A 22,429-nucleotide genomic window follows, 5' to 3' on the forward strand; every position below is an offset into this window, starting at 1 on the left:
AAGCCATGGAGCTGCTATTGAGGATGGGGATGAGTAAGGAAAACTCCTTCCCTGGGGCTGCACTCCAGCAGGATACTCAGTGGTTGTGGAGTACACAGAACAGCTGTGGAATACAGGTAATAACAGTACATTTGCTATTCTCAATATATGTGTTCTGAAATTTTGCTTTGTATGATTCAGGTGATGCAGCAGGTGCTCAGGCAATGCAGACTGAATACAGCTCACAGCCCTGCAACTATGAATTTATAGCTGTAATAAATATTTGAACTCTTATTTTTGTTTATTTTAGGACAGTTTCAGCTGTGCCATTTCTAGTTAAATTCATAACACATCCTCTAAAGATTTTCCAACATTTTTCCTGGTAAGTTGGTTAATAAAGGCACTTGCTACATTACGTTACAGGGTTATCTGTGAGTTTAAACCTTTATTGAGAATGGCTTAATTACAAATAAAAATATATTTATGTATAAAATCCCTGCATGTAAAATCCCCTTCCTTTGCTATTGACATCCTGACAGAAACAAAGCAACAGAACATTTTCAGAATGGGTGTTTTGATAGACAATCTTGTAATGGGAAACCAAGTTGCAGAAAATGCAGATGTTTTGAATGTTTGTGCAGTGAGCTGCTTTTTCCTCTGAATTTGTGTCATGTAAATAGTCAAGTCTTTTCACTTGGCTTTTGCTTCTTCCTCGTGTTTTCACCTCTCATAGCTGTCTTCCATTTGGCAGCTGTGTGAGATCCTGTTGCAAGAGTGGAGCTCTCCTTTTTTCTGCACTAGCTTAGGCAGCTTTGTTTGTCTTTCACTTTTGTTGAAGCATTTAAACCCTGGGTGCCAAACACCAGTCAATACTGCTACACCTGTCTGTGCACTTCAGAACACTCAGCTTGCCCTTAAGTTCATGTTTTATCTATAAGCTCAAGAGTCACTTTTGTTAACTGAACCAGTAAGATGCTAAATGTCAATTACAAGCCTTTTGTAACAATTGTTTTTATTTAACTCACCAAGCCTGCTCTAAGATAAATCCTGTGGCAGTTTGATGGCATTGAATGAACTACCTACCTGAAGATGCATGGGTTAAGGAAGTACTCTTAACAGCCTGTGGTTTACATACCTGTTAATTATTAACAGAGCTAATACAATCTCTCCAAATCAAACATCATGATTTTGGACCTGGACATAAAAATTCCCAGATCAGGAGCCTTCTGATGACCTACTCTGGGGGAGCTGAAAGGCATTACCTGCAGTAGGTTTTGTACCTTTTTCCTGGAGGGATTCTGCTGGTGGTACCAATGTACTGGTTCTATGCAAGTCACATCCTGCCTTTTACTCATTTTGGAAGGATCAGGGCCAGAATATATTTCAGCTTCACCAGTGATAAGCAAAATGCAACACACTGAAAATTTGTCACATACTTTTCGTTTGGAACTTTTTAAAGGCTTCCACATTTTAGATGTCTGTTACTGTTTTTAGCCTTTGTACAAAGGAGCACTCTTGACTCTTATTTAAAGTGTACTTAGTGAACACTTAGTAGATACTTTTCAGTGAGTCAACAGCTGATAAAATGTTTATCTTAGAAAGTTTTTTACCATGCTGAAAGTAGATTCCTATTTATTATATCCACCACTAAATAATAATATCCTTTTGCTGTTATCCCACGCAGTTCCAGAACTTGGACAGTTCTTTTCCTAAAACCATGCCAAAGGTGTGGGATCTCTGTCTTAAGTGCAAACTAAAATTTTCCTAGTTTTACATCAGCTTATTTTCCTACCCACTTCCACAGAGGCAGGACTGAAGGTGAGACTTGCAGGAAACGGTGATGGATGAAGCTGAAATAGGTGGCTATTTCTTACACTTCAGAGTGCTCCTCAGCAAAGTAATATACTAACTTCACTTAATGTCTGAATATAGTAACTCCAGCTTAATCCAAATACAGTTGTAGTATAAGAGCCAGAAAAATCTGAGTTCCTGCCTCTTACTTGTAGCAGAGATGTTCGTATTTCCTCTTTTCTTAATTGATTTTTAGCTCGTCTTAGAAGGTCATTGAACTAATACCAATAGCAAAATTTGGCTCTATGGTTCAACATTTTAGTTACAATGCAGTAGATGCTGTCAGATATTTACACTTTACACACCAAATATATACTATTAGCATGGATGATCATTTTCTGTATTTGCTTAATAAGTTTAGAATGGATTCTGCAGAAACTGGCACGTGTGCGTGGTGTAACATTCAGAGGTTTTTTTGCAGAGAGCAGTAAAGACTTTGAGGTGGAAATAAAGTGTCTTCACTTAAATTTTGGGAGCTCTAAGCAGTCACCAAGAGGATTTAGCCAAAAGAGAGTGAGTTTGTAGTGCAAGGGGACAATGCCACTAACTACAACTCAAAATTTAATGCAGTTGCAAAATGCCAAATCTGTATATAAGGTGAATTTGGTACATGGGAAGTTTCCTTGAGTAAATGTTTTTCATTCCTACAATGCAGACAATACTGATGAGCTAGAAAGGCATTTTTTGTTATTTAGAGGTGGTTTAAGTTAATATTTTTCCTTCTGTAATACCCTGCTGAACTTTAGATCCCTAGATTTAGGATGAAGATCAGCTCGTGATGCTTCGACAGAGAGAAACAGGTATTTTCTACTTTTTTTCTTTGTTTACCTAAACCTATGCATGTCTTACCAAGTGTTAAAGTTCATAAATTTGGTGCTTTTTTCTTATGTGTTTAATTTGAAAATAAGCTGAAAGTGAACAGGCTCTGAGCCTGTATTTTAGAACTGCTGTGAAATGTGCAATGTTGAAAATTACAGAACAAAAAAAAAGAAACCAAACAAAAAAACCAGAGACATACATTGCAAAATCAGGTACATCCTCAGGAAAAAAAAAAAAAAGGTAAAGACAGCATTGCAATAGAGTCCTGTCAATGTCCATAAAGCCTCCCTTGTTTGAGGTCCCACTGCAGTTCAGGAGCGAGGTCTGTGCAGGGGAGTCCTGAGACGAGCAGCCAGCTGCCATGCAGGCTGGGCAGGAAGGAGCAGGAGTATCCACTGTGGGTGTCAGCTGTCTGAGTAGATGAACAGAATATCTTCATCAGTGCCATAACTTGTCCTGGCTTCCTCGAAGTTAGTGATGCTGGTGCAGCATGTTCCTGTTAAGGAAGAAAAAAGCGTTATGAAAAGTTCAGAAGGATTTGCCAGTGAAAGGCTCTTATACTGAGTCTGATGGCCTCCACAAACAAAACAACTGGTATACAGACTAGACCTGGCAGCTTAGGTTACAGCTTTACCCAGGTAGATCTTTTCATCTCAAAGTGCTCACTGAAGTAGTGCTGTAAATAGGTAATAAACTGGCCATTCTGTTGTATTCTGCACAAGGACAGTTCAGCTTCTCTCACTGACCCATCTGAGAGCCAAACAAGCCATTTGCTAAAATGTGTATCTGAATGGCCTGAGTAAATCACAGCACAAAGTGCAGCACTGATGTAATTAATGTGGCAAAACCCCTTCTGCCAGACTGGGCAGTGATGCTTGAAATGCACTGTGAGGGGAGGTCCAGCTGTGGCTCTGTGTTACTGACTTGTTAGTAATGCACTGGCTGAGAATCCACCCAAAAGAACAGGCTACTCACGGTCAGCATAGGCAGGGTTGTTGTAGTAAATACTCCCTGAGGCTTTGTTGTAGCCACATAACACAATGAAATGGCCCTGGTAGTCAGGGCTCCTGCAGAAGCACTTCTGTCCGATGGGGAGGAAGCAGCAGTATTTGACAGGACTTGAGCACAGATCACACAGCAGCAGGACTGCGTTCACTAGGACGATGGCTACGTGACCCTGGGACAGGTGGTTTTGGATGTCTTGAATAGTTACTGTGCTACAGAAAAAGAACCAGACATGCTACGTGAGGAAAGAGGCTGGTGTACAAGGAAGTGTGTGATGGTGGGCAGTACTTGGGACACGCAGCTGGCACAGTTATTTCTGTATCACAGGTACAGCTTTTTGCTATTAAACCCTGCAGGCTTTGCTGTGGACAAAGCTTGACAAGACCTGTGGCATTCAAATGCTATTGTGGCTGCCATGTATCCTCTCTTCTTTACTTACTCCTCATCAGTTATCCCACTTCAACACCAGAGATCCAAATCCAGCTTCACTATAAAAAGGGACAAAGCTGTTTGATGCTTAGTGATTTCCCAGCAGAATTTCACCATTGATTGTGAAACAGTTCTGCAGTTTTTCCATTTCTCCTGGGTTTGCAGTTCTTTAATTGATGTTCCTTATTTCATGGTCCCCTTGGCAAAAGCTTGTATGCTAGTTTGTACTTTGCATGTCTGTCTAGGAACAGAGATCTATAATGTTTGCATAGCTCTGGGAACAGTGGGTTCTGTGCCCACATAGCACTCTCTGTAATTCCAACAATGGCCAATTAGAGTGCTGTAGGCACTCCCTACTGGCTAATTGTAATGGATAATCAAATTCAAAACATAAAGAGTCAACTCCTGTCAGCATTTTCAAATCCCTTCTTCTGTGTCATGACTGTTTTTTCTCAAACTTCATTATTAGCTCTTGATGTCCATGGGGGTTTTTTTGACCTAGATGTAGTAGAAAGACTCTTAGTTCACAAAAAAGCGCTCAGGGCTTGATTTCAGTGAGTGTCTTTCAGCAGTTTAGCTTGTTGCCTCCAAGAAAAGCTTGGGGCCCACAGAATGTCCAGGGAGAAAGGAAGGAAAAGAGTAAGCTTACCACTTCTCCACCAGCACCTTGCAGTCTTTGGCCTGTGCAAAGAGCTGATTCACTCGATTCTCCTCTGTGTCAAAGTGCTTCCTGTAAAATGACTGTGGAGATAATAGAAGTTCTGAACTGGAATGATGTTCACCTTAGGTAATCCACAACTTACAGCCTCTGGCTAGCAAGGGCCTGCCTAAGTTGGATATCTGGCTATGGGATAAAAGATCTCTCCCTTAGTTCCCTGGTAACAGGACAAGGATTTCTGCTCTGAATTACAAGTTTAAATTTGCTCCTGGTCAGTTATTGTTGCAGTTTCCATCCAGTGGCTACTCAGCTGCCTACATGAGACAAGCCTGTCTATTTTCCCTGGGGAAAACTGGGCAGGAGCTGCTGCAGGCCTTCCTTGGCCCCTTGTTGGCAGCCCTGCAGAGGCCAAGCTCCCAATGGACAGGAGGCTGAGTTCCCCTCTCACCTCTAGAGGTGGATCTTGCAGGTCAGGGCTGAGGCACAGTGGGGGGAGTGTGGAAGGTAACACTGCTGCTGCCCAGGCTATACCTGTTCTGTAAACAAATACAGGGCTTCAGCCTCCAAGGCTGTCAAATAGGCTGGAACCTTTCATGAACACTACCTGAAAACTTTTTAAAAACTCATATGATGGAATCAAAGATGTTGAATATGTGAGGTCACACTGCCTTTGGAATGGATTTGTGCCAGTTCTGGCAATAGGCCTCATTAACTGTGGTTGACTGTCAGTAACACAGCAGAGCTTTCACAGCGTGACACTCAAGGCTTTGAAAGCTGCCTGCCCTCCCCCAGCAGATGAGAATACTGACCTGATTTTTGTAGCCCTTGTCCACTCCAAGTGTCTGGGTGCAAAATTTATGCTTAACACCAAAGTGCCGCATTAGGTAGGCCAGGTCAATAGTCCAGATACTCTTTGTTAACTGGAGTTCATGGATGGCTTTCTGAAACTCGTCATTGTCCAAGTGATTCAGGTACCTATGGCATTAGGAAAGGCAGGGGAAAGGAAGCACAGATCTTAGGAGAAGCAAAGTGGGTGGTGTAGCCCAAGCCTCCACATCACAGCACATACAAACTGAAACAATGGGCTTGGCTAAGAAATAACCAAAATAAAAAAACAACCCACGAAGGAGCCAGAAATTTAAGGGAAGGGAGTAGGGAACATTCAACTGGATTTATTGCTGACTTTAAAATTGGAAATGTGTGGGTACCTTGACTGTTTTATAGTACTAGAAGTGTACAGGTGCTGTACCAGAGACAAGCTGGTATAGAACTCTGTCCTGAAGGGTTTACAGTCTGAATGTACAAGTGTAGTATTAGAGCCAACACAGAAAGAGGTGTTAAAGGACTAAAACTTCCTTCACGCAATACATGGATTTCAAAAGGAGAAACCATAAAGGAATTCAGTAGGAACCATAAAGGAATTCAGTAAATATTCAAAGGAAGCTTGTCTTAGGCATTGATGACACAAAAGGCAAGAAAGGGGAGATGAAGTCAGGAGGAAGCTTGGGACGGGTTGCAAAGGGGTCAGGAAAGGCAGTTACAGAGTTCTGAAAGTAAGAAAACAAATGGAAGTAAATGGAAATAAAAAAAAGGATTGGAATTGAGAATGCAGGGCAAACAAGGTCAGATCAGCAGGGTGAGAAGATTAATCTTGGAAGCTGAGTTTTGGGCAGACTGGAGTGGCAGAGAGGTAAAGGGAACAGAGGTTACAGTAGTCAAGATGGGAAATTACCAGCACACGGACTAACGTCTTGGCAGAAGGGATGGAGAGAAATGAAAATCTTCTGCTTCATATCTACTAAGTGGACATCTAAATAGGTATTTCTCCTGCACCTAAGCTCATGTTCCTCTGTGGAAGGAAAGAGGAGTTCAGCAGGACAGCTACTAGTTCAAAAAAAGTAAAACCAAAACTAAACAAAAAAAGAACCACCAAAGGGCAACACAGTTTTGAAGCTGAAACTACTCCTGGAACAGACACACTCATCCCACAGCTCAGCAGGACAGAGGTAGTACAGGTACAGTACACTCATAAACTGGGATACACCTGCCCATCACGTGAAAACACAGAAAGGAATCAGGTGAATCACTGTGCTAAGGATCAGTTCTGAATCACGACGGGAAAGAGGGAACACCTTCTATGAGCTTATGCATGCCAGCCTGCAAAGTTCATAGAGCTGATCAGGTATTCTGCATCTGTCAAAGCAGGCAATTATTCAAAAGAGTCCAAAGTTCACTTCAATCTGTATTTTCCCTTGCTCCTGCTGGAAAGCTGTGCCAGGCCCAAGGAGCAGTCACTCTCCAAGGGCACCTCAGAAAATCTTGCTCTCCTCAGACTAAGTTAAACTCAGAGCTGTTCAACACACCTCTTCTCCCTGGATGTTGCTTCCTGCTACCCCTCCCCACAGAATGGGATTTCCCTCACTGAGAGAGCCACTTACTGAAGCACCATCCTGGAGCAGGCCAGCCCACAGTCCCAGTGGTACAGCTGCTGAATCACTGGCACTTTCAGCTGGATGCAGTCAACTGTGTGAGTAAAACACGAAGGATGTCAATCCATACAGAAAAGTGTTTCCAAACCATTAAAAGTCAGCTTGTCCTCAGCACTGTACTCACGGAAACTTAGAAATATGTTTTTACTTTATCTGATGGGCAGGTAGGGTTTTTTTATTTCTTGGAGTAATGTACATTTAGTATTTCTGTACAGTTAAGCATTTAATCTCGTACTCCTTTATTGCTCCATACCTGGATCACTCTGCATTTCCACCCCCTTTTCCTCTGGAAGTTTCATTTTACTCTTTTTGGTGGGACAACGTACCTGTGAGCCCTCAACTGTGAAGCATAACAGTAGGTAAGGCACAGGTATTCATCCTTTCTTTTGTGTCTGAATGTATTTCTGTGCCACAAGAGAGGAGTTAAACCAAACTGTGAGAAAACAGACATAACAGCTCTGGGCATGGATCTCTTGCAAGCCCCACATTCTACACATCTTTTTCCTTGGGGCTGTAATTCACAATTTTTAAAAAACTCACAGAGCTCACAAGTGGCACCAGTTGTTCTTTTGTATTAACTGCCTCAAAAATTCAGTGGAGAGGGAAAACGAATAATCTCTACCAAAAAGTCTCAGAATACAAGTAGCTCCATCCCTCTGCCTCAGTTTTTATTTTTATGGAGCTAGCAAGGTGGTAGTTTCAGTTTCAGGAACACCCTCACCACTGGAAGGATTGTGAAGAGCTGTGCCTGTCACTGCTACTTCAGTGTCGACCAAGGTGAGTTAATCATAAGTATACAATCATAAAGATCTTTCATCCAAAAAGACCTCTGAGAAGTTTTTCTAACACAAGGTCACATACAGTTTATGATGGGAGTAAAAATGCATTAGACATCATGGTCCAGTTTTGATGTAATTTTATTTATAAAACTTTTTAGATAATGTTATTTGTAATCTGATATTAAACAAAGCTATAACCCACTGCAGGGATGAGCTAATGCAGAGATTCTGGACTATTTCCAAATATTTTTTCCTAGCTCTGCCCCTGTTTAATCATGACTTTGAAGATGGGCACACCCATCGGTATATTCATTTTTTTTAATTAATGTAGCTTGAAGTGCTCCTAAGTATCCTGACAAAAAAAAAACAAAACAAACAAACAAACAAACAAACAAACAAAAACAAAAAACCCAAACCAATTCCCAGATTCTACTCAAACAAGACCTGTTAAATATTTTGTCACCCTTTTTTCTTGGCGTGTTATGAACTTGTCCCCTTTTTGTTAACACCCAGGGCCTCTGTCAAGTCCCCAGATTACCCACGAGGTACGTGTTTTCTACGTGAAGGCTTCACGGAGCAACAGCTACTTCTCCTGGCCGTCCCGCTTCCAGTCACCTGTTCCCAACACCCCCAGAGCTGTCCGGCGGTGGCTGTCCCGGGATCAGGTACGAGCCGTGGCTGCGAATCGCGCCGCGAACCCCCCTGCGCTTTGCCCGCGCCCCGGCGCAACCCCCGTACCCGCGGAGCGGGTAATTCCACATCGCGGCTGCCGAAGCGGGCAGGGCGGAGCTGGGGCCGGCAGGAGCTGCCCGGGTCCCCTCCTCGGCCCGTTCCGCGGGCGCTCCGGACCGCGCTGTCCCCCCCGCCGGCCCGAGCAGGGCCGCACTGACCTGGCGGCGGCCCCCCGGCCTCCCGGGGGCTCTTCATGGCGGCGGCGGCACCCGCCGCCCGCTCAGTGCCGGCCCCGCCGAGCCGGCGGCGCGGCCCCGGGGCCCGGCGCTGGCTCCTCCCGGAGGCGGGGGCTGCGGGGGGCCGGGCCCCGGGGCGGCTGCCCCGCGCCGTGGCGGCGGAGAGGCGGAGGGCGGCGGTGAGGGGGTGCGCGGGCGGGCAGGGGCATGACACGGCGGGCGGGGGGCGCGCAGCCCCTCCCCGGGCACGGGCACCGCGGGGCGGCCCCGAGCGGGAGAGGACGGGACGGGGCCGGACGGGACGGGGCCGCCCCCAGCGCCGCGTTCCGGTTCCGGCGCGCGGAGCAGGGCGGGAGGCGGCGGAGGCCATTAGGGGAGAGCGCGGGCGGCGTGGAGCGGAGCGGCGGGCGGTGAGTGCGGGGAGGGCGGTGGGGCGGCCCTGGGCGGCGCCCCCGGCGTGTCCCCGGGGCCTCCTCGCTCCCGGGGCGCTGTGGGGACGCGCCCGAGCGGCGCCGCATCCCCTGCGGCCCGCGGGGCCTGAGGGGGCCGGGCCGGGGCGGCGGGGTGTGTGTGTGGGTAGGTGGGTGAGTGGCTGGGCTGGGCTAGGCTGGGCTCCCTCACGGCCGGCTCCGTACTCGGGCGATGCGGTCCCCGGGGGTCTCGCAGCCCCTCAGTCTGGTTGTGTCGTTATGGGATGCACCTGAGGCTGTTCCCGTTGAGGTGCACCTGGCGATACCAGTGGTTTGTTGTCTGATTTTTGAAGTGATTTTCCTAGGTCAGAAGAGACCTGGGAAAGATGGGCTTCTGGTATTTAAAGTCTTTCCTTCCGTGGGCACCTCCCTAGAGGAGTTTTATGGATGCATAGTCAAAGCATACGGTGTGTTTGGACAAGTGAGAAAATCGGTGCTGTACACTTGGGAAGATCCTGGGTTGTGTAGGTGAAGCCTTGTCTACGACTTTCTTTGTCATAACGGCTTTTGTTTTCTTCTTGTGTCAGGAGTAGAGCCACAGCACTGCAGCCATGTCGATTGGGGTGCCAATCAAGGTCCTGCATGAGGCCGAGGGCCACATCGTCACCTGTGAGACCAACACAGGAGAAGTTTACCGAGGCAAACTTATTGAAGCTGAGGACAACATGAATTGTCAGGTATACAGGTCCCACGAGGATGGATGGAGGGAAGGCTGGCTGATCTGGGCCTGGGAAGGCTGATAGCCTGATTAAAAGGCTGTTGCTTTTAGAAAACTGTACTGCTGCTTCTTAACCATAGTGAAATGGATTCAGCATTACAGAGTGCTCCAAAGAGGCCAGAGTTTATTCTTTCCAGTTCTAGAGTCAGCTTGGGCATTCCTGTCAGTAAGATCAAGGATTTAAGATTCTGTTCTGAGGACAATATTTTTCTGGAGTTCTTTATTAAAAGCCACTGAGCATAAGAATAAATAAACCTTTATTTAAGAAACTGAAGCTTATTTACTGAATGTTACCAAGTCACTGCTGAAATCAAAATGCTTTTTTAATAGTTAGGACTAGAGCACCTTTATTAAACCTGATTGAATATGAGAAAACAAAAGTAACAAAGCTGATAAAACTAATTTGTAAAATGGGGAGAAAGCCAAAGTCTTGGGCAGCAGGCCTGGAGTTTGAATGGCCGTGGATGCCTCGTGTCACAGGTGAGGCCTGTGTGAGCACTGACTGGTTTTTACCTTCCAGATGTCCAACATAACAGTGACATACAGAGATGGCAGAGTGGCACAGCTCGAACAGGTGTACATCAGGGGTAGCAAGATACGGTTTCTCATCTTACCAGACATGTTGAAAAATGCTCCTATGCTGAAGAGCATGAAGAACAAAAACCAGGGTTCTGGAGCTGGGCGAGGAAAAGCAGCTATTCTCAAAGCTCAAGGTGCGTACAGTTTGTTCGTGGTCCCTCCCCCATTCTTCCTTAGAACTGGAAAACTCATCTCTACCACTGAGAAGATGTAGGCTGTAAGAAAAGGAAAAATTACTGATTCATACAGGTTTTTTGTGTGCTTCGTCTTATGGTGGGAATCAAGACAAATTGTCCAATTACCTGAATGTGTTATATTGATGCCACAATAATTCAGAGGTATTGAGTGGTCTTGTCAAACAAAGGCTTTCTGTTAAACTTAGTTTTCTGTTTTCCAGCAATTGTGGCCACCAGCTGTTTGGAATACTTAGGGAAGGATTCAGGTTTTCTTGTTAAGCTTTTGTAGGAAAACAATTTCATTTATAAAGATGGTACTTAAACTGCTGAGAAGCTGTAATTATTAGCCTTTCTGTAGCTCACCCTCATTTGTACCTTTCTCAAGGGAACAATCCAGTTATAACAAGACTGAGTAACAATCATGTGCCACAAAGTCTCTGGTTAAAATTAGCAAATGCAGTAAGGTTACATGGGGGGTAACATCTGCTGAAACATACTGAGTTCTGTTGCAAAACCTTGGAAGGGTGTGGAGTTTTAAATCTCTTGGGCTACACAAATTTGTGTATCAGCTTAGAAGGAACACGAGATGTATGACTATTCACTGCAGCTCTTCCAAAGAGCCAGAGTGGGACCATTAGTTCTGGTTCTTCTCACAGAAAGCTTCTTGCTGTCACATCACTTTCTGAGCGTCATAGGGCAGCCTGTTTTCCTTCCTTCTGAGCAAGAGACTTTGTTGTTTAGGTTTTGCTTGTCAGTTGTTGAGATAAATATGCAGGTATGTCAAATTCATGTCATCTCTGATGTTTTATTTCTTCAGTGGCTGCAAGAGGAAGAGGCCGTGGGATGGGCCGTGGCAACATCTTCCAGAAGCGAAGATAATTTTGGTCTTGACAGACATGCTTTTTTTTATTAGGGGTGTTAACTTGACTGTGTGTGCATTGGTTTCAGTTCTGTTTAATAAATGTTTCTGACAAAAACTTGTCTGCTCTTACGTTACAGGGCAATTCTTGGGCAAACACACTGTAGGTTAATTTCAAACTTAAGCCAGCTTTGCCTGGAGAATAGTGAACTTTAGGTTTGACCACTTTGTGTGATGCATTGATTTTTAAAGAGAACTATTTTTCCTTTTTCTTGTTTAATCCTGTTGCCATTTATTCTCAAAAGAATTAGAAGGCATTCTTAATGAAGAATTTCAAAGTCATACACTTTAAAGTCTTACTAGCAGCTGCATTTATGGAAAATCGAGCAAAATAGAGGCAGCTTCCTGAGAAGCAAAGCACTGTATTCTTTTGCTTTATATGGACCTACAGTGGATAGAGGTCCATTCAGATCTGTATATTGAGCTTGTATTCTTGCATTTCTTAGTTTTGTCTTTGGATAGGGGGAGAATTTTTCATTAGGAACACAATTTTGATAGCCTGAGTCTATCCTTGCAGTGAAAAAATCTAACTCTCTCAGCAGTTTTTCCCTCTGTCTGGGAAGACAGAATATAAAATGGGCATTTTCCAGGATAAATTTGAAATGCTTTGTAAATTTGAAAGGTAGTGCAGGTGTATGGGGAAAGTCTTACAAATGATTATCCATTAAACACAACTCCATAAAAATGTTTACCTTTTGAACAAAACTCATCATCACCTTCAGCTCTTGGTCTTAACATCTCTACACAGTCATGTAGATAAATCAGCTGATCTGCAGGAAGCCACGTGTAGTTCTAACTTAATTTTATTCTGCTGAAAGTGTAGTGTGGTTGTTCTTACTGACTTAAATGGTTGAAATGTTTAAATGTAACACTTCTGTATCTAATCACATACTTGCATACAATCAGCTATGAGTCTGTACACACAGGAAAAAGAGCTAGTCATGCTTTTCTGCTCTGATGCTGTGAAGGCTCTCCCTTGTGTGCAGAGAGGAAAGTTGAACTAATGTATTGATTTGTTGAATTGTCTGTAAATAAAGCTGTATTTGGTCTCAAACCACTAGGAAAAACCCTGCTACTTGTTCTTCTGGGTAGTAGTGATCCTAAATATTTGCATTGGAAACCTCCTTAGCACGTGTTGAAGCTTAAATTAAAAAAGCATTGTATTGTCATCTTATGCCTCATGGGAATGTGTCCAAATGACAAGACAGTTTTCACAAAGCCCTGCTTCAAAACGTGGCATGTGAGTCACGTTTGTGTAGCAGTAATGCTTTCCTGAGGATGGTATTTCCAACTTGAAATGAGCAATTTGAGGCTTTAGTAATGATACTAAACCCTTCCTTGTGGAACTGTGTCATTCTTCAAATCAGCTGTCACTCAGAAGAGGATCATGAGCGATACCTGTTGATCAGGTCATTTCACTCTGTGTGAGACTACCCTGGTCTGTGTGCAAACTACCACCTTTCTAATCACTGGTAGTAATAACTCTTGATTCTGTTGGCAGTTCTTTAACAGCTAGTGATTCTAGCTCTTACTGTGAAGAGAAGATACTGTCACAGGATTTCTTCCCCATGCCCAGGTAGATGCTTCTGGATGTTGCAAGACTTTTGAGAAAGGCCATCTCAACATGAAGCTTGAGTCTGTTTTGAGTCTCTGTACTAGATGCCCCCTAAGACTGACATTTTTTAACATACAGAGGAGAAAAGAATTCCATTCTGTAGCTGCACCATGAGTTTCATGGTAAGAATTGGACTGTCTGTGGTATCCCAGCCTAATGGCTGGGATTTCTGTAAATGGTTTGGTAAGAACAGATATTTCTGCTGACATCCCTGCCTTTGTTGCTGTATGGTGGTTTACAAGAGCAGCGGTATGGCTGTTTGAAATAGATGTCTTTCATTTGCAGTCTTTTAACTGGGTTTTGCTGCTTTTAATAACCCGGCTTATGATTGCATTGTAATTTTGTACAGTGGAGTTACACTGTGTTAGCAGGCAGACATGGACTGATATGAGACTGGTTTACTTTCTGTGTAACTTGAATTGTATCTGCTGCAAGGTTTGATAGGATGCTGCTTCAGCAGCTAGAGCTGACTTGGAAAGCAAGCACCCAATAGAAACCTGAGCTTGGTTAGTACAGTTAATTGTCTTAAATATAAACTGGTATAGGATGGAGAGTGTACCTGTTGAGGGCTGTCAAGCTGTTCTGCTGAAAGGGTGTTATCCTGGCCACGGCTGATGTACAGTGAGAGACAAAGGAAGTTACCCTTAGATGTTCAGTAACAGGAGACACATGACACTACTTGCAGTTTGAGCAGAGGAATCCCTTTGCCAGAACTCCTTTGGGTCTGGCTTCTGTTGGGTCTCCCTGTAACCTCTCAAGGAGACTTAACAGGGAGGATTGCAGCATCTTTTCATGCTGGGACTATTGGGTACTTCCCAGCCCTCAGACCTCTGTTTCCTTTTTCTGTAAAGCCTCCAAAAAGAACTGTTAATATGTGGAAAAGGAAGTAAGCCATAGATGGGGGGACTTGCCTAAAAGTATTTTTTGGAAGAGATTCAGCATTTTGGCAAGGCTTCAAATCTGGCCCATTGGTTTTGTGTCTCACTGTTTCCTCCTGCCTGTTAAATAGCCTGTAGTCTGTCCTGAAGGATAGCTGGAAGCTTTTGCAGAGGGCAGGGGAAAATGGCACCATGTTTTGGCCGCAGGCAGCTACTGGAATGACAAAAGGCTTGGAAACACCCAGGGGAACCCTAAAGAGAATAATAGTTAAATGCTATTTGAGCAAATTAAAGCTGCCTGGCAGTAGCAGGCTTGTTGGGGACTGTTTCCACTAATGATGACTGGCTCACCTGTTTTAAAGTCCCTCTTTATCCTTCCTGTGCAATGCCAAGGTGCCATTCTCTCCTCTCTGGAACAGTAGGTGTGGCTTTTAGCAGCTCTGAGGGCAGGGGACAGCCACAAATTTTGGAGAGCAACTGTTTCAGAGAGTAACAGAGATGCTGCTGTATCACCCTCTGTATTTGTGACTGTCCACTGAACACACAGCAAGGAAACTTTATTTAAAACTTTTTTCCCAACCAGAAGAGTTTTTCTGAAAACTTTTTTTGCCTTAGCTTTTAAGCTTTATTTAAAACATGTAACATCTCTAATCCATATCAGCTTTGAGGAAAATACTGAAAATACTGGATTTTGCATAAACAAAAGGCTTTGCACTATGACTTCAGGTTGAGGCTGAGTCTGGGACAAACTGTTCAGAAAGATACTGTGCATTTAGTGTTAGAATTTTTTAAATTTCACACTGGTAGGAATTTAAGTCCCAGTTTGTGATACAAACGTATCACAATTTCTGGCTAGACTAACTGGAACTGTAGTTGGTTACAGGCTTCTTTGAAGATCCTTTCTGCGATGTGTGTGTTACGCTTAGAGTGTGATAAATCAAAATTTCCTTCTGACAAACGAGGTCTCACCCACTAGATGGCTCTGTCGGGAAGAGAATGAAGCTCGAGAAACCAGAACCCTCTGGAGGGAAAAAATGCAAGAAATGTGGTCCCTGGTATAAAAACCGTAAACTCAGTGCTATTACAAACTCTAGCATGAAAGTACTCCGCTTATTTTCTTTCTTCTTCAGTGTTCCCAGAGTGCTGGCTTTGTTTACAGCTGGGTTATTCCAGCTGTTGATGCTGTTTGTTTCCTTGGTACTTGGATAATTGGGTATGTGCACTTAGGCAGATTGTGTAGATTCCTCACTTCAGTAACTTAAGCAATCTGTTCTCTGGGACAGTGGATACCAGGGAGAGATGCAGCTGTCTGTTTTTAACATCTGCACTTGTTTGCCACCCTTTTTTTTTTGTCACAGATTGCAGCATTTCTTTTCATTCTTTGCCACTGCCTTTGTGTGTGGGCTTGTAAATCTCTTCCTGTTCAGTGGGTCCAGGGCTCTCTGTAGCTTCCTGTTTTTAACAGAGACAAGTACTGGCCTAGAGCTTTGTCATGAACTTGCCCCTTTGATAACATCAGTGTAGATGCCTTTGAAGGACTCATGTGGCACAGACAACCTACACTGCAGCCATGCAATATGGTGTGTGGAGAAGTGCAGGTAGTTTCGTCCAGTCTTCCAGAGTCAAAACCAAACTTGTGTTCTGGTTCAAAACCAGGGAATAACAGCAGAGAAGAGGTAAATGGTTAGAGAAGGTATCACCTGAAAAAATTGCTTTGCACAGAACTGTAGGACCTTTCCTCACTGATCAGGTGCTTTCATCCCCTACATGTGCAGTGCTTCTCTCCAGGTGTTTCTAACTTATATTTGATCCTAAGCTGTGCTTTTCTTTAGTTCCTTTTTCAATGCCCTTCAGAAAACCTCTGCCTCTTCTGGAAGGGCAGAATGGAGTAGGAAATGTGAGTTTCTAGTACAACTTGTCAGCATAACTGTCCAGTCTGTATCTCTTTGCCACTTGAGCTTCACAGTGAGTTTTCTTGTAAAATAGAGGTGTCCTATTTCCTCTTGCCAGTACAAGGTGAGCAAGGATGGAAGGCTGACATCCCAGTGGTGCAATGATTTGGTGAGGAAGCAGTGGGTGGAATTCTGAGGCCAATGAGAAAGTGTCAATGATTTAGTTGTTTATTTCTCAGCTGAGGGTCAAAATGGAGGAAAGGTTCTTTGATGTTGCCATCCTGACAAAGGCACTTTCCAGATCAAGCTGCATTTTAACTGCTTTGGATGTCCTGTTGTTGCCTGGACCTGTAATAATAGTTCTTGATAGGGTCAAGAGTACTTTGAAGGTGATGAATAAGGAAGTGCCACCCTGCCCTGCTCATGCTAACTGTTCCTCAAAGAATAGGGTGTGGGATTATTTAACTCATTGTGGAGGCTGACATTAGTGTGCAGTATGAGTAGTAGGTTTGGAGTGGTTTTTATGCCACTTAATTCAGACATTTAATGAGAAAAGTATTTTGGGTTTGTGTGTGAGTTGTTTGTTCCTAGTAGACAGGCTATTATTCCTGGCACAGGACCAGTCATTGCATAAGCAAGTATTGTGCAGCCTTCTGCTGCTCAGCAGAGACTATCAGAGTCTATGAAAAGTGGAGATTTTCCAGCATCATTAATTCAGGGGAGAATGCTGAAGCCCTGGCAAAGAAACAGATTGTATCCAGAAGATGTGTAGTTATGCTGAGAGAAATGAAAAGAATCACAGAAAAACACTATTATTGTTCTTTTGTTTGGTGAACTGCTTGCAGTGAACATTTAATTTGTTCTTCATTTTCCCTTGCCTAGGGACTCAAAATCTGCTGTGTGTGGTTGGGGGTTTGCCCTAAATCCAGCTCAGTGAAGAGATGTTGGTACATCTACTCCAGAGCAAACCACTGCCTGTGAGGCAAAACTCCTTGCATTTTGTCCCCCAGTGCCTAAAATGTTAACAGGGAGTGAGTGGGACAGATCACTCGGCAGGTTTATCAACAGCACTGGCCTGTGATTCAAAGGGAAGGCAATGGGAATGCCTGGATTTGCAGGGACGTGGTGTGTTATGTGGGACTGTCCCTTTGCCATGTTCATGGCTCCATGATGGAAAGAGCCCAACTGTCACTTTCATGTGTTTTTCTTTACAAAACCGTTACAGGGTATAAAGACATTGTCACCTTGCATTTCATAAAGGGGGATGGAGTCTGAGCCAAGGAGAGACTCAGACCAGGATTTGAAGACAGGCTTGGGCCCACAGCTATTGCTGAAATGAATGAGTTAGGCACCTCAGTATTTTCCAATATACTTATCCTTAATGACTGGCCTAACGGTGTCCCTGGAGCTCAGAGACAAAGTCTCCTGAGGCCCAGTGAGTGCTCTAAGTGCTGGATCATCCCAGAAGTGATGGTCTCTGAGCATTGTCTCCTGCATCAGTCTCCTGCTGAGCACTAACCCACTTCATGGTGGTGTATTAGAGTGGATAGTTCTTTGGATATTCAGGCTGCTTTGCTCCAAGTCCCTCAGTGGCATCCACAAAAGTGCAGGAGAACAGATTTCTCTGTTCTCCTCCAACAAACATCAATCAGTCCAGTAAGAACTGCTAAATCTGTGCTACTTTGATTTGTTTTCTTCCTCCTTCCTTAATTCCTCCTGTAATTTCATCCTTACCTTCTGGAAAATAAGTGAATTTTAACTGTAAGTTTACAGGAGCTGCAGGTGAGATCCTGCAGTGGAATCCTGTGCTTCTGGCAAACATATTTTCTTGCTGTAGGTAAAAGTGAAAACTGGCTTTATGGAGAAGCGCTTTCGGGGAAAGACACGAGACTGCAAGTCTGGAGAAGAGATGCAGTCTCTGCCTCTCTTCTGGAGGTTTACAGGTAAGCTGCTTGACAGGATAATCGTTCTACTTTCCTTGTAAGGATATGAGGGAGATAAATTACTGATCAAATTATCTTGGTTGCTTTGCATATCACTCTGCCCAGATGTAACTGAAGGTGATAATTAGAGGATTAGGCTTATTTATAATCCCCCTTTCAGGAGGTTTGGTTCTGTTTTCAGGGTAGAGTTCTCTCCATCCTACTTGGCAGAAGAGAACAGACCTCTGCAACGCAAACGTGCATTGGCTTTGTATTCCAATTTCGAATGTGTTGAGTGCAATTCACATCTATAAACAACAATATATTTGTTGCCTATAAGTAGGAGCTGTCCAGGCTAAATGCTAAAAAGCATTTGGGCTTTTTAGGAAGCTGGCAGTCCCCCCCATTAGAGGCACGAGTCAGGCCGTAACTGTTATGAGCCCACAGCCTGGGAGAGGTTTTGGAACACTGCAGCTGATGACCCTCAGCAAACATGCTGTGAAGCTGAGAATGTGGTAATGCCTTGATCCATGTGGTGGCACTTTTGGTTGCCTTAGTCTCCAAAAATTTCAAGTAAACTGTAGGGTGAATAAGGTTTTTTTCCCTGACAAAATATCCAGCTGAGAAGCAGAACCGGAGTGTGGAGACTTTTCTATAACAAAAAGATGTTGCTGTTTGTTGCTTCACAATTGAATGAGCTCCTTTCTGCATGAGTCTCATGTCTCTGAAACAGCTCCACAGCAAGCCTTTTTTTTGCAAAGCTCAGCCATAAGTCAATGTTGTTCCTCTTTGAAGAACACTATATCAAAGTGTACATCAGATGCATCCTTGGAACCAGACAGCAGTGTCATTTGCCTGCAGTCATTTTCACCTCTCGCTTTTGAGGGCAGTTTGGATACAGGAGTGGGGAGTGCTGTGGTTTGGGAAAAGAAGGAGTGACTGCACATAGAGAAAATGTTGCTTCTTCCTTTGCTCTTGACATTTGTTAGGATCTGCTGTCTTTGTTTTGTCTTTTTGCTACAAACGTGTTTTTTTCCCCAGTTAGTGATCCAAATTTGACATGGAGAAAAGCAGATGAAGCTCTAGGGAACTCATTAGGGGTTTTTCATGTCAGAATTTGACTCTGAATACATGAAGTCTAATCCTAAACCTAGGCAGAGATTTATACCATGGGACATGCTGAAGCCTCTGGCTAGAGGCTATTGAGAGAGTCCATGTAACAGCCCTCACATCACCTCTGCTGCCTCATTTGAGCCTTGCTTTTATGTGTGTTTCAAACCCCTCCTTTTGTAACACAGTCCTGTCCTTAGGCTGACACTAATGCTGTGGGACACACTGATTCCCCAGCCTAAGGGTTACACTGGGGATGATCCTAGCAGCAGCTTTAGCTTTCCTTAGTTTCAGCACCCTGATCCCAAGTCCTGCTTTACCTCTTGGCTCTCTGTCTCTGAATCCCAACGCCAGTGATGGCTCCCACCATTTTGCCTTGTGAAGGTCTCCCCAAACAGATGCAGGGCACCCACCTCACTGCTCTCACTCCCCTCCTCAACAAGGCAGGGAGGGAAACTAAGATTAAAATCCTGGTGAGCCCAGATAAAGACAGGGAGATCACTTAGCGATTACTGTACTGGACAAAACAGACCAACTGGGGGAGAATTAATTTATTGCTAGTTAAAATAGGTTTGGCTAGTGAGAAACAAAGACAAATTAAGACACCTTCCCACCTCCTCCTTCTCCCAGGCTCAGTTTCACTCCTTCATCCCCAACTCCTCTGCCTCCCCTCCCCATGGCACTGGGAAGTGGGATTGTGGTCAGTCCATAGCAGGTTGTCTCTGCTGCTCCTTCCTCCTCACACCGTTCCTCTGCTCCACATGGTCACCCCATGGGCTGCAGGGGACTCTGCTCTGGTGCCTGCAGCACATCTTCCTCCTCCTCCTTCTCCTTCTCCTCCTCCTCCTCCTCCTCCCCTGGCCTTGGTGTTGTGGAGCTGCTTCTCACACTTTTCCCCCTCACTGCTCTGTGGTGTTTTGCCCTGTCCTGGGTATGTTTTCCCAACGGTGCCAGCAGCCTGGGAGCTGTGCTCAGCAGTGCCTGCAGCGGGGCCCTTGTGGGACCTGCTGCAGGAGTTCTCCCTCCCCTCATGGCAGCCCTGCAGCTCCTGGGTATGGGTTCCCAAGGTGTGAGCTGGGCACCTCAGAAAGGAGTTCTGGAGGTGCATCCTGCCTTCCTGCTGGTGGGAGCCCAGTGGACACTCAGCTCCAGATCATCTGGCCAAGGATGGCAAAATGGCTTCTGTCCTGAGGTTGGTGGGCAGGGATTGCATTTGTCTGGCTTGGCCTAATGTCTGCTTAGTGAGGGGCAGCAGGAAGGGCAGGTAGGGGCCAGACATTGCCTTCCCCTGCTTTAAAGAGGATTCTTTGCGTGTTACCATAAGGGACTCTCTTTGCAGTCTTCCAAAACCAGCCAAAATCAGGAAAAAGTTAGTGAGTGCCGCTAGTTCAGATGCAATTGTGGGAGCTAAACAATATTGATCAGGGACAGCAACAGCACAGGCATTAGTGATGCAAAACCCAAAATGGCCAATGGGTCCTGCTGTCCTCGTGCTGTGTTAGCAGGAGGTTTGGGGGCTGCCAGTGACACTCTTAAAACACTCCAATTCAGACTGGAGCTGAGGGATGGGCTAGTCCAAGCTGAGATCCAGGCAAGGGGACCTGGAGACACTTTGGGCTCTTTTCTCTGACTATCTTGTTACATGTCAAAGTTGTTCCTTTGGTGCCCTTCATTTTGCTCTCTTTCACTTGCAGTTTCTGAAAAACACAAATCCCAAAGAACTGTTGCTAGAATGAGCAGTTTGGTTCTGACTTACTCAGTTTTTCAGTTGCAGCAGAGTTCAGACAAAGGTGCACACGTCAAACTGTTGGCTCTGCAAACCAAAAGATTTCAGGGGATCAAGAGCAAAGCTCCCCTCAGAAGTCTGACATGAAGACCCAAAGGCAGCTGCTGCTGCTGTTTGGGAAAGGGCCTTTTTCTCCCTTTTCTGTGCCACATTTGTGCTTGTTGAAACCCCATGTGCTTCAGGGGAGTTACACAGATTGAATAAGGCCCATGGAGTTTTTGATAGCTTTCCAAATGCCTCCAATCATTGTATCCAACATGGGGCAGATTGAAACAAAAATGGACTGGGAGCAATAGCCCTCCCAGAAGCAGAGGAACTGGCCGGTCAGTAAGCAGGGAAGTCTCTCTCCTCCACCCTTGTGACACACCCTGCACGCAAGCAGGATGACCCTGATGCTGTAGAAGGAAATTTCAATGTTTTTGTGGTTCCCTTGCTTTGGAGGCCAGTTTGGAGGCAGCAGGGAGAGTGCCCAGCTTTGGGAAAAGGGGAATGCACGTGGAAGAAAAGCTGACTTTCCTCTGAGCTCTTCTGCTGCTGAGGAAGAGTTCCTGTGTGGTTATTGTGTTTTGTGGCTATTCTGGTTTTGAATCAGCATCACTGAACTGGAATACTCTCAAATTTGAGAGGAACAGAAGGGGTTCACAATCGAGTACTTGGTGTCTCAAAGCAGAATCAAGATGTGGTCATGGCTTCCCAGAGCACTGGCCTCAGCTAAGAGTGTTCCGGCCTATTCTGTTCTGTGCACTACCTCTTGGCAGCCTTAAGCCAGCTACTGTATCTATTTTGAGAGCACTCAAATGCCAGTAAACTGCAAAACAGATTCTCTTGTCCATGGATAATGGTCCCCAACTGTGCAGCGCCGGGGTAACTGGGCTTCCTGCCAGCTGCCCTGGAAGGCTCCTACACCTGCTGCACTGTCAGGGTGCTGTAGTGGTAAGAGTTTGTACTGAGACATCATTGCCTCTTCTGGGCTGCGCAACATCATCTGGTGTGGGACAGATGATCTCTAAAGGCAATGTTTAATCCTCTCTTGTTTGTTTTCTTAAGATGAAACAATTTATATTTTTGACATCTTTGTCAGCAGCTGTCCACTAAGGAGCCTGTCAGCCTGCCCCAAACAGTGCAAACTCCTTTATCTTCCAAGTGCCTGTGATGAATTATAAGTTGATAAAAGAGCCTTGGCAGTGCAGAAGAGAAGGGCCTTGACAGGTTTTGAAGTATGTGAAATAAAAAATAGATCAGACAAGCCTGTGCTTCCAGCTGCTTTTTGCATCCTTACCTCAACAAAATGATTACTAGTTATTCAGACTGGAATGAGGGAAGCTTGTGGCAGCCTCAGTGCTCGGCATATTCCCATCTGGAGCATGCCAGGATGCTTACCTGGGGTTTGTGGTCAGAGGCTGAGGTAAAATACAGGATGGAGGAGTGAGGAAGGTGTTGTCCAGTT

At 44.8% G+C, this 22,429-nt stretch overlaps 2 protein-coding genes across 2 annotated transcripts; one reads left to right on the forward strand and one right to left on the reverse strand.

Moving 5' to 3' along the window:
• Positions 1 to 396: 396 nt before the first annotated feature.
• GUCD1 (guanylyl cyclase domain containing 1) lies at positions 397 to 10,026 on the reverse strand. Its single transcript, XM_064675470.1, has 7 exons — positions 9,915 to 10,026; positions 8,900 to 9,327; positions 7,180 to 7,264; positions 5,551 to 5,716; positions 4,733 to 4,824; positions 3,625 to 3,866; positions 397 to 3,145 (listed from the first exon to the last, which is right to left on the reverse strand). The coding sequence occupies exons 1-7, from the start codon at positions 9,986 to 9,988 to the stop codon at positions 3,054 to 3,056; spliced, it is 1,179 nt and encodes a 392-aa protein (XP_064531540.1). The 5' UTR covers positions 9,989 to 10,026; the 3' UTR covers positions 397 to 3,053.
• On the forward strand, positions 9,931 to 12,833 carry SNRPD3 (small nuclear ribonucleoprotein D3 polypeptide). Its single transcript, XM_064675501.1, has 3 exons — positions 9,931 to 10,064; positions 10,626 to 10,818; positions 11,678 to 12,833. The coding sequence occupies exons 1-3, from the start codon at positions 9,939 to 9,941 to the stop codon at positions 11,737 to 11,739; spliced, it is 381 nt and encodes a 126-aa protein (XP_064531571.1). The 5' UTR covers positions 9,931 to 9,938; the 3' UTR covers positions 11,740 to 12,833.
• The last annotated feature ends 9,596 nt before the right edge of the window (positions 12,834 to 22,429 follow it).

The sequence above is a fragment of the Pseudopipra pipra genome, chromosome 18 (assembly GCF_036250125.1).
Source record: "Pseudopipra pipra isolate bDixPip1 chromosome 18, bDixPip1.hap1, whole genome shotgun sequence".
Classification (NCBI taxonomy): Eukaryota; Metazoa; Chordata; class Aves; order Passeriformes; family Pipridae; genus Pseudopipra; species Pseudopipra pipra.

Excerpts from the sequence above, each read along its gene's own strand:
- SNRPD3 (XM_064675501.1), top strand. The coding sequence starts at position 9,939 with ATGTCGATTGGGGTGCCAATCAAGGTCCTGCATGAGGCCGAGGGCCAC. Across the intron at positions 10,065-10,625 it reads AGGACAACATGAATTGTCAG|ATGTCCAACATAACAGTGAC; the intron begins GTATACAGGTCC and ends TTTACCTTCCAG. Across the intron at positions 10,819-11,677 it reads AGCTATTCTCAAAGCTCAAG|TGGCTGCAAGAGGAAGAGGC; the intron begins GTGCGTACAGTT and ends TTATTTCTTCAG.
- GUCD1 (XM_064675470.1), bottom strand. The coding sequence starts at position 9,988 with ATGTGGCCCTCGGCCTCATGCAGGACCTTGATTGGCACCCCAATCGAC. Across the intron at positions 4,825-5,550 it reads ACAAGGGCTACAAAAATCAG|TCATTTTACAGGAAGCACTT; the intron begins GTCAGTATTCTC and ends TTATCTCCACAG. Across the intron at positions 3,867-4,732 it reads AAGGTGCTGGTGGAGAAGTG|CACAGTAACTATTCAAGACA; the intron begins GTAAGCTTACTC and ends CTTTTTCTGTAG.